The following is a 12032-nucleotide window of genomic DNA, read 5'->3' on the forward strand; positions in this document are numbered from 1 at the left end:
ATTTTTTTAATTAGTAATATGCATTAGTAAGAACTTCATCTGGACAAATTTAAAGGTGATTTTCTCAATATTTAGATATTTTTGCACCCTCAGATTCAAATTCCACATATTCAAATTGTATCTCTGCCAAATAGTGTTCTATCCTAATCCTATCCCATCCTATCCCATACATCAAAGGAAAGCTTATTTAGTCAGCTTTCAGATGATGTATAAAGCTCAATTTCGAAAAATTGACCCTTATGACTGGTTTTGTCGTCCAAGGTCACATATATATTTTTAGACCCTGCTTTACAATTTAAGTTTACAATTGTAACCTTGTCAGATCATTTTGATCTGAACTTAAGAATTACATCTGCTTAATATCAATAAAAAATAAAGTGCTTACAGGATTCCTACTTTGTTCTGAGAATTTTGCAAGTTTTGAATTTTGCAAGTTTTTCAGTTTGTAATTATGCTCCGCGTGGACCGCGACGCGAGCACCGCATTAACTGCACAAAACAGCCCCACCATAAGAGAAAGCGGCAGCCGCGCGGCTACGACGCCGCGCCCGGCGCGAAGGCCCTTTCACGGGACGCTGCAGTCTGCTGCACAGACGGGTGGCGGCCGCGCGTCGGTTGCGCTGCTTGCCGCATCCTGGAGCGAACGTTACCTCAAAAGCCGAAATGACGCCACACTTTACACCGAGGTGGGAGCAGGAACTACTTTCATCCTCCATTAAAGCTTACATTAGCGGCCTGCCCTTATGGTAGTATTTCCTGTCACTCTTTAAGTTCAGAGATAAGAAGACTGCAATCTAGCGGTCAGTAACGTTATATAAGCTCAAAACGAAGCAACTGTCATGAATTTTGTATGATTATTATTTTTTTAAATATCGATATTCCGTTTTTGAGAATCGATACAGTATCGCCAAACAAAATATCGCGATACACACGTGTATCGCTATTTTCTTACACCCCTAGCATTTAGTATTTATGCTTTTGTCTCAAGCAACTTACAAAAGAGGAACAAAAACAAACAGTCAAAAAGGCAACAATATTCGTAATATACAAGTCCAGGTACTACGCAACTACATTAATAAGCAAAATGTTGTCTAAATAATGATTTTTTTTTTTCACATACACTACCAGTCAAAAGTTTTTGAACAGTAAGATTTTTAATGAAGTCTCTTCTGCTCACCAAGCCTGCATTTATTTGAACTAAAGTACACCAAAAAATAAAAAATTTGAACTTTTTTACTATTTAAAATAACTGTTTTTCTTTTAATATATTTAAAAATGTAATTTATTCCTGTGATTTCAAAGCTGAATTTTAGCATAATTTCTCTAGTCACATGATCCTTCAGAAATCATTCTAATATTCAGATTTGTCTAAAAAACCATTTATTGTTATTATTATTATTATTATTATTAATAGCGGAGTGGAATTTTATCAGGTTTCTGTGATAAATAGCATTTATCTGTAATATAAATCTTTTGTAACATTATAAATGTCTTTATCATCTCTTTTGAGCAATTTAAAGCATACTTGATAATAAAAGTATTAATTTCTATAATTTCTCAAAAGGAAAAGGAAAAAAAAAGGAAAAATTATACTGACTCCAAGCTTTTGAATGGTGTAGTGTGTAATGTTACATAATATTTTTTATTTCAGATAAATACTGATCTTTGGATCTTTCTATTCATCAAAGAATCCTGAAAAAAAATTACTTAACTAATTTAAATATTGATAATATATTTCTTCAACAGGAAATCAGAATATTAACATTTTAAGTCAAGGATAACTCTGTTTTTCTAATCTCTATATCTAATTCCTTGTTTTGGCACAGTGGCACATTCATAAGTGTGAGTAACTAAACTATCTGTTGTTAGCCATAAATCACATATTACAAAAGATGTGCTATTACTTTTGCCCTCATTCAGTTTGAAAAAGTATTTTCAGTTTTACTGCACTTTTCAGTTCTCTCACTCAGCTTAACTCTAGCTCCTCAGTGAACTTTCAAAATGATTTTATTACATGCCAAAAACTGTTTGTGGGCACTATGTAAACACAGTGACACATTTTCCCCTCCCTTAGTTTCTGTGACATCACAGAGAAGTTGAGTTTATAAAGTAACCACAAGAATGCAGTGTGTCAGGCAAAAGAGTTGCGAGCAGACAGAGGGCTCTTTCTTATGCTGTACGGCCCAAGAAAGACTGAGAAACAGTGACTCGACTCCTCCTCTCTCACACACAGGCTCCAGGTACAGCAGTGGATATATGCCGTACGTGCCGTCCATTCAGAGCAGCAGACTGTGTTGCTGAAATGAGGGTTATGTGATGCCCGCAGAGACGTCTGGACTGACCCCTCATCAGAGCCGGTAAGGTTTAATGCTTATGGGCTGAGAAATGATGGATGGCTGGCCTGATGAGCATCTGTTTGTCACATGTGGCATAGCTGAGAACAGCTAACTCAATTCAGGCCATATGCCCCTTTAACTTCTGCGCTCCTTCTGTGTCGTGACTGACATTCGGAGTAATGGAGAAGCTTGTGGCCATGCTGAGAAATATGTTTTTCTAATTTTGATATATAGCACATGTGCGTTCTACGATATGACCTTTTTCCCGATTAGTCCTGGCAAAGAAGTGGTAAAACCATTTTGTTTATACTGCGGCCCGGGATTGTGCACTTTGCTTTCAAGTCTGAAAAATACTGCTGTTTGACATCACCAAAGTAGGAAGGCAGGAGATACAAATTATTCTTGTACTGTATATAAACTGGGCACCGTAAATGAAAAGCAGGTGGAGACTCTTTGGTTTTGTAAATATTTCCATAACAGGTCTAAAAGCAAGCAGGCTCTCCAGCTTGTGTTTAATCCAGAGCTTCCAAATGATGAAACTAAGCTTTCTGTTCGCCCTCTTTCTCTCAGACACATTTTGGACCCTGAGGGCCTGTTCTGTATTTAGACATTGTCCTCTCTTGTGTGAGGTTAATCACGTCCATGTAGTTGTTTTTTCGAAATGTGTTAAACTTGCTTGTGAGCTTCTGAAATGATTTGTCTGCCTAGTTTAATCGAATGATCTCTTTCTGAAATTCGGAGGAATTTGGCTTTATGTGCACAACGACATGTCTTTGCATGTAACTGATGTTGTCACTGAATTTCGGAGCTCCATCCTGGCTTTGTGTGAAGCTGAGAGAGTCTTCCTGTTTAACATTCCTCTGCCGATCTAAGAATTACTTAAAGTGATTGTTCTTCTTCAGAAGGGTCGTGCTGAGGAGGTGAAGGATAAGAGTTAGAACGTAGAGCTGAATGCTCTTGAAGTCTTACGCAAGTATATGGCTGAAACTTCAAAACGGGAAACACGATATGATGCCTTTTAGTGCTTAGCTACTTTGAGAGGCTTCAAATTGTCTGTGTTTGAGAAGAGAGTTGCCTTTTCTTGCATAGGTGTTTATCACATCTAAAAATTTTTGCTGCACTAACAGATTTCCTGTTGTGAAACTGTCTGCAGGATGCAGGGGAAACACATTACCCGCACAAACCTTTCACAGCCAAAATAAGAAGCTGAGGCTTCGTGAAGTTTGTGCAACACTACAGTGGGGAACAGTGAAGAAAATAAAATTATGTAACCCCATTACTTTTATAAACTCCAATCGATGTAAAGAAAACATACAAAATATACATTTAAGTTTATTTTATCGCTCTTTGTCGTGTTTGTAGGTTTAAATCTACATACAATACAGTGCAGCGTTCTCAAGAGGAGCTTTTCTCTCTTTCTTTCTTAGTAGCACATGCATGGCAAAAACATGGCAATTTTCTCTTCTGGTTGTTGACAGTATTTTCTGATTTACAGAGTAATAAAAAGAGATATTAAAGAGCCTCTTTGTAGAAACGTTTTATGTCTCAGCACAATGAAACAAGAACTTTAAGCCTGTATTTATCCGATGTTCATGTTTCCGTTCTAGAAATGTATGCATACATAGTGCATATCACTGTTATGTTTAAATATTACATTTTAGAAAACTTGTAATACAAAACAACTTAATCTGTGATTAACCCGTTGCAAAAGTATGATGATATCTAGAAGTTTTACTCTGTTCACCAGTGATTTCTTGTCTTAAAAATAGATACTTAAAGTAAATTTGTTGAATTTAAATCTGTAAATGTCTATATCAGGGGTGGTGAACTCCGGTCCTGGAGAGCCACAGCCCTGCAGAGTTCAGCTCCAACCCTAATTAAAACTCACCTACCTGTAGCTTCCTAGTAATCATGCAGACCTTGATTAGTTTGTTCAGGTTTGATTAGGGTTGAAGCAAAACTCTGCAGGGCTGCAGCTCTCCAGGACCAACGTTCGCCACCCCTGTTCTATATGGATGTGTGTAGTAATGAAAAGAAGCAAAAGATAAACTAATTCAGGGTGAAAATGCATCAGCAAGTAAACAAACGTCATGAATCCACACCATCATTCCTACAGTTTAGTGGATTTTGGACTAGAAAATTGTATTATAATTAAAAATTGTATTATTATTTTAGCCTGAGGGGGAAAGCCTGTCTATCAGAAATAATACTGGTCAAGCTCAGCTTACAAGAACATAGTAAACCTGACCAAAAATTAGTCTAGGAAAATTGTCCACCCTGTTATATGACAATTGTTTTTCATTTTAAGCTAGTGAAGCCCAGTACTAGCTATAAAACAACAACAACATGCTAGCAGATGATTAACATTTAGAAACAATTTTAATATATGCACAAAATCTATTAATATATCCTGTATATACTGACACAATAGACTGGACATTTTATTTTTATGCTATACAGTCTTCTAAAAAATATATAAAAAAGAGAAAAAACTAATGAACTAATGAAGAAAACTTTGAGTAATACTTTGTTCTTGTAGTTGCTTTCCTTCCAAAGAAATTATGTCACGTCTAAGAATTCACGTGATTTAGGGCATGTGGTTTGGCTTTTAAAGGGCCACGTCACTCATGTGACAGGGTGGGAAGGAAAACATGTATTAAAATAAATTGAATTTTTAAGGTCAAAGAGTAAACGAATATACTAATACTCAAAATGGCTTTATATCCTTTATTTCAAAGTGAAGTTGAAAGAAAAACATGATTAGGGACATGTGAATTTGTGATCATGTGAAGTACTAATCCTTATAAATTTGTGTTGATGTAGTGCTTCTATGTATAAAAAATCATGTGGCATAACATTTTATGTAAAATATGCAGTATTGTTTCATGGGGACATAAAGTCAAAATAATAGGAATGTGAACGTGGTATGTTTGAGTTAGTGAAAAGTATGATGTATCCTCTTGCCAACAGGTGGCGCTATGATTATAACTGAATATTGGCCTTTAGATGTCTCAGGCCAAGACTCTTACCAAATGTGAAGTTTGGTGCAGATTGGACATTGCGAGTTTAAGTTAGTGTAAAACAAGTGATTTCCTGTTGCCAGCAGGTGGCGCTATGATTATAACAGAATATTGGCCTTTAGATGTGTTAGGACTCTAATCGAACATGTAAAGTTTGGGGCAGGTCAGACATTGTATGACTGAGTTACAACACCTTCTACTCCCATGGCGAAACATCGAACTTTGTCAGGCCACCACGGACACGCCCTTTAACAAAAACTCAAGATTTTTGCAATTTAACATCACAAAGGCCTTTAGATTAGACTGACCAAATATTAAATTGATGTCATTAAATCTCTATGAGGAGTATGTTAGAGCGTAAAACTTGCCACTTCCTGTTGTCAGCAGGTGGCGCTATGGCTATAACTGAATATTGTCATGGGCATGTGTTCAGGACAGGACTCTTAACAAACATGGGAATTTTGGTGGAGATTGAACAATGTATACCTGAATTATAACAACTTCCTTATTCATGGCGAAACGCCGAAGTTTGTCAGGCCGCCACGGACACGCCCTTCAACAAAAACACAACGTTACAATTTAACGTCACAAAGGGTTTTAGATAACAACTAATATTGGTGTTGATCTGTTTAAATCTCTAGAAGTTTGTTTAAATACAACACCTAAAAATGGCTAAATGTGCCGCTATAATTCAAAATACCACTTCATGTCGGGTTTCGGACTTTGTACCAGGGCACTTTTTTGTAGGTATTGGTTTGTTACATGTGTCTACCAAATTTCGTACATGTATGTGAAACACAGCTCGAGGGGCACTTAATTTAAATTTTATAGGTGGCGCTATTGAGCCATTTTGCTACACCCATTTCTGAAACCCATATCAGATGTAAATGTTCACCACTTTTGGCATGTGTGCAAAATTTCATGAGTTTTCGAGCATGTTTAGGCCCTCAAAAATGCAATTCATTTTGGAGAAGAAGAATCTGAGCAATTCCAATAGGGTCCTTGCACCATCAGTGCTCAGGCCCTAAATAAGTTCACAAGTTCACATGTAATAATCTTCAGTTAATCTTTTCTTACAGTACAAATTTGCTCCATTATTACATTGATAGCAGTATGTTGCTGTGGTCTTTGTTCTAACTGTCAGTTATCTGTCATATGGTGGTTTTGCAGAGCGTATCTGTTTGTCACTGGCATTGTGGTATATGAATTGACGTCAGAGTGTTTCTAGTTGAGTATATTCAGTGGTTCCTCATTTTTTGAAATAATGTATTATCTCTCATTGTTTCAGTAATATATTTGTCAATTTAAGTAGAATATGTTGAAACAACACGATAGAATCACTGAATCAATTAATTGTATCTGAAGTCTGATTTTACTATCTATAATATGGATTTTTTTAAATGTATTTTGAATGCAAGTTGGTTTATTCACAGTGTTCATATTTGACATTAAAAAATAAGTCATATTTAAATGAATTAAAAATATACAAATTAGTTCTGAGACCTAGTTTGGCTCATGTAGCTCTGCACTTATGACTCTTGCGTGCAACATTGATGGGATTCAGAATACATGAGAGACATGGAGTCACTTGAGGATCCACAGCTGACTTAACTTCTGCTCTCTTTCCCTTTCTCTCTTTTTTGATATTCTGTATTTCTCTCTCTCTCCATCTCTCTATCCAGAAATGCCCTCATTCCATCACATCTGTGAGACTCAAGGCAGAAGAGACTAAAATAGAGTTGGAGTCTCCAGAGGGACCGATGCTGAGAGGAATCCACCCAGTATAAACACGACCCACGATCTCCGCAATCCTCACAGCCACAAGATATGAATCGTGAAAAGTCAAAGAGAAACATCTCATAAGCAAAGCTTTGTTGTTAGACCCCAAAGGCAAGGCGTTTTATGAGACGAACAGTGTAGTTTGGGTTTAAAGCAATAACTGTGAGCATCAAGGATTTTGAAAATTGTCCATCCGTCATTTATTACAATTGGCTTGTGTGGTTTTTCCTCAGGATGGGACTTGCTATGACATAAGAACATTTAGCAGGTCTGAACTGAGCTTAAACAGTGTTGGAACTGGATCAAATGAACAATTTCTTGATCTGCAGATAGAAATCCCATGCTGATTACTGGTTTAATCGGATCTACTTTGGCTTTACATCTCGGATCACATTGGATTTGATCTCTATAGGAAGTCCCAAAGGATTTGAAGAACTCTCGTTGAACCATGACGGAGGAAATCCTGAAATTTTTCAATGATATATGGAACCTCGCTTCACTCAAGCACGACCAGAGCGTCTACAATACGGTGTGCCTGGTAGTGCTTCTGACTCTACCGCTGGTTGTCCTCTTCACATCTCTTCTGGTGTGCTGTCATTGTTGCTGCTGTCGTAATGCTGACGGATGCCGGTGTTGTTGCCGTAAAGGTGAGACCTCGGTCACAAATACAAAAACTGAAAAAAAGAAAAAGAAAAACGGCGGGCAGAATAATGAAGACTTGTGGATCTCCGTCAAAACAGATCCTTTGAGTAGTGAAAGACTTGCACTGACGACGGTGTAAAAGGGCACGATGAACAAACAATTTTATATTTATTTATCTTCATGGTACATATAAAGGTACAAAAGAGTTGCAGCAGTGTTTACTAAGATGTGCCTGAATGTAAAAATTTTAAAAGAGAATTTCGAAAGATTTTTATGTATAGAAGTTTAGGAGTGAATGAATGTGCAAGAAAGATGCTGTATGGTGTGTGTGTGTGTGTGTGTGTGTGGTCCTGAAAGGCTTCACAATAACCCATTTTAGGTAAAAAATAAATGCTTATCTTTAAACTATTTTAAATGCCAAAAAGGCCGCATTTACACTGAAGATCTTGATGCCCAGTTTCCAGTTTGTTGACAATGTCCAAGTTTTTTTTGATGGCCCATATCTTATATCTGCATTTACACTATACCCTTGGCGCACCAAACTGACCTGGAAAAACTTAGGCTGAAAAGGAAGTAAAAATGGCGGGTTTGAAAAACGAAACTAGATGAAATGATAACACAAGCTTTTGCCCAAAGCCTCAAAACACATACAACTTCAGCATGACTCCAATGGACAGAGTTTTCATCCACCATTTCGACATTAAAAAGAGTCATGCGATCACAACTGGTGTCCACCTGAGCTGATGTCAATCGCCACCATTGCTTTTGAAAGGAATATCTGATCTGCTCACTTACATGGCAGACACAAATGAACATATGGATTCATATCAGACTTATTTCCACATATGAATGAAGTTTGAAACTGATCTGAGAATATCAGAATTCAAGTGCTTCTTGCCTGCTTACACGTTCGTGGGTCATATCCGATCTGTGCTACATGGGAGAAAATAATCGGAATTGGGTCACTTGAACTGTGTAGTGTAAATGCGGCCTAGCAAACACTTTCCAGTGTTACTAATACTCCGCTTATCTTCATGTGTGGGGTCCAGACAGTATTAAGGGTGGCGATTTTCCAACTGTATTTGGAATTTACAAGGTGGCTAATTCGTACGACCTCACTTTTTGGATGGTTAAGTTCCTTTGTACAAATTCCTATGAATTTGCCACCTCATAAAAACAATTTTTCACAAATCATACAAGTGAGGTTGTACGAATTAGCCATCTCATCAAATATGTACAAATCGCCATGAGATCGGATTGGAATTTTTACGTCAGAGTGGTGGGGATTTGACTCTGCAGGTTACACTGTTACGCCAGTCGGTAGCAACAACTGTCTTTTTGAGTGAATCTTTGATTTATTCATTCAACTGTTGCCATCTATATAAATGAGTAGGGCTGGACGATTAATTGAAAAGTAATCAAAACCGAAATTCAAAACTTCTAACCGATGGAATTTTCATATGCCGGTTATTTTGTTTTTTTTAATCCTGTTAATACTTCCCATTAAATCATACTACCGTGTGTGTAGTCGGCGCTATACTGACGTGCATGACTGTTGCGCTAACATTTTTGCAGTGTCTCACACATGAGTGGTGCGGTTAAAACGCTGTGTCAAGTTGACACGTGCAGTGCTGCTCATTAATGTCAGTTTCCAAAACAGTGGACCAATCAGAAGACCACGGAGGCAGAGCAAGCGTTGCATGCTTTTGTTTACAATAGCAAGTTGACATGACAACTTTGTATTTGACGGCAACATGGCAGAGTAGACATTCTGTGCTGAGCTTATGTGTTGCGTCAAAGTCCCTTTAAGGCAAGTCATTTCACTTGGTCGCCATCTTTGAAATGCCTCTCAGTCATGCAAGTGCAGTTTGAATGGGGAAACATAAGTTCTCCAAAACGGTTCACCAACCTTACAATTCAATTTCATATTTTTAAAATCACCAATGAAATCTGACAACAACTGCCTCATAAATGTTGTTTCTTATTCTCCAGTATCGCTAAAAAAGGCTTATGTTTCAATGCTAGAGCAGCCAATGTGCAAGCGCAGTCATGAGCATGGGTTTGCGAGCGCTGCCACAACCGGAGCTTTTAACGGCAGCTGCAGTGACGCAATGACTTTACTAATCAACGATAGGCTCTTTCATGTATAAGGCGGGGCTTAGTCGCCATATTAGGTGTTGCACTTTCTCCCATTCTTAAGAATAAGAAGAGCACAGTCTTTTTATATATAAAGTCTTTGGCTGCATCTCATGTTTTGAGATGCAAAGACGTGTTTTGTGTGAATGGCCAGTAAGAAGAGTAAATACTTGCGCGTATATAAGTGACAAGACAAGATCTATAAGTGACAAGACCACATCTATAACTTTGAGGGCATAATAATAATAAACTAAAAATAATCGTTCGTTAATCGTAATCGCAGTAAAACATTAAATTAATCGAGATTTTGATTTTAGGTCATGTCGTCCAGCCCTATGAGTGAGTCATTGAATCATTTATGTAACCAGTTAATTCGAAATACATTCTGGAATGGAGTATACCACTGCTAAGAGACATACCAGTTGATCTAAAGTACCTGGTCCCATGACGAAAATGTACCTCTGGGAAATAAAGTAATATCTCTGCAGTTTCCAACAGAACACTAGAGGCGGTAAAACAGCGAGTACTTGTAATCGTTTTTGTACACCGTTATGATTACAGCACCATGTTTTGCTTCCCGTATGTAACAAGCTTGCTCGGTAGCTCAGCCAGCACGGAATTGGACTTAGGATGCGGAAGCCGTGGTGAAAGTACTTAAAGATGAGAGATAAAAAAAACAAGATAAAATAGCATGCTTGCGATTGTGTTTGCGATTATGTCACATGCGCTTTTGTTCATACTATCGGGTAGGTTTAGGATTAGTGCAGATGGTACATTATTTTAAAACGTCACGGATCGTTAGTTATAGCACCACTCAATGGATATTCCAAGCCAGAACTACGGCAACACGTACAAAACCAGCGTCACAAAACATACCATATGTACGTTAATCGGTTCCGGAGGGAAACGAACACTCTTTTAGCGCCACCCAAGTAGACATTTCACCCTGAATAGGTGAAATCTTGCGAAAAAGTTCCTAGAGGTACGTGTTCGTCATGAGACCAGGTTGCAGTTGATTCTGTTTTAGAATTTTTTAGTTGGCGAAGCAAAAAAAAACAACAAAGGAAACCGGCAATATTGTGTCTAAAATGTAAGTTACTCAATATGAATTTCTCATCTATTGAACTGCTGTATAACATAAATATCACACTCGCAGCCATGTTGTTGGTCCTGGATCAATGCCACTGTGATTTCCTGCAGTATTCAGAACAGCGGCACTTGTGTGATATCGCTTTTTTAACATTTCTAATAGGATCAAATGTCAGTAACGTCAGATTTCAAATGCTTCTAAAAGCTGCACTTAAACCAAATCTTGGATAAAATCATTTTCCAAAGATGGTGTAATATACAAATGTCAAAAACTTCTAGTGACGCACTTAGTGGGTCGCAACCACTTGTCCTTCAGTCGCAGGATGCGACGCATTTAAAATGAGTTGCTTTAAATGGCTTCAGAAATTGATAGGTTCCTCGCAAAACAATTTCTCTAGAAATATAACCTGCCTTTCTTTCTGTGATGACTCGACTGAGAAAACCATTATTTACAGACAAATGAGGGGGAAGGCTGTTACTTTGGATCTGTGACGCATGTTTACTAGAGCAAGTTAACAACACCTCTATGACACTGCTCCAATAATCTCCTTCTAAACACTTTCATTCACAATGCAGTGAAAGAAAATGATTATCATGAGCTCAGAAATGAGCTCAAAACACAGGCTGAAAGATACACCATTATCATCACAGTCGTGTGTAATTGAGCTTGCTGATAAACAAACTTTGATCTTCGTGCACTTTTCAGATGCTGGCATGTTTGCAGTGCCATAATTAGATGTTTATGAGGTACTTCAGCACATTCTGATTATGCATTTCAGAAAGTCATGCATTAACATTAACATTATTAAAATCATGCGTCACACTTTTTTTTTTTTCACTGAACTGCTGTGTTTCACTACCGTGTATTTCCATATTTCGGGTAAAGCAAACACTGAATTATTCATTGTGTATTCAGTGAGGCTGGATCATACATGTCCTTCATTGATTTTGGTTTCTGGTACAGCTGGATCAAAGGAGAACAGTTTTCATTTGTTTGAACAACGAAGCTGTCAAGTTCTGTTTCCTGCACT

The 12032-nt window shown here is 37.6% G+C and overlaps 1 protein-coding gene across 1 annotated transcript; it reads left to right on the forward strand.

Annotated features, from left to right (window-relative positions):
* The first annotated feature begins 2116 nt into the window (after positions 1 to 2116).
* LOC127180813 (uncharacterized protein KIAA0040) lies at positions 2117 to 11839 on the forward strand. Its single transcript, XM_051135120.1, has 2 exons — positions 2117 to 2356; positions 7038 to 11839. The coding sequence occupies exon 2, from the start codon at positions 7583 to 7585 to the stop codon at positions 7913 to 7915; it is 333 nt and encodes a 110-aa protein (XP_050991077.1). The 5' UTR covers positions 2117 to 2356; positions 7038 to 7582; the 3' UTR covers positions 7916 to 11839.
* Positions 11840 to 12032: the final 193 nt, after the last annotated feature.

The sequence above is a fragment of the Labeo rohita genome, chromosome 2 (genome assembly GCF_022985175.1).
Source record: "Labeo rohita strain BAU-BD-2019 chromosome 2, IGBB_LRoh.1.0, whole genome shotgun sequence".
Taxonomy (NCBI): Eukaryota; Metazoa; Chordata; class Actinopteri; order Cypriniformes; family Cyprinidae; genus Labeo; species Labeo rohita.

Coding starts and splice junctions, on each gene's coding strand:
- LOC127180813 (XM_051135120.1), top strand. CDS start 7,583: ATGACGGAGGAAATCCTGAAATTTTTCAATGATATATGGAACCTCGCT.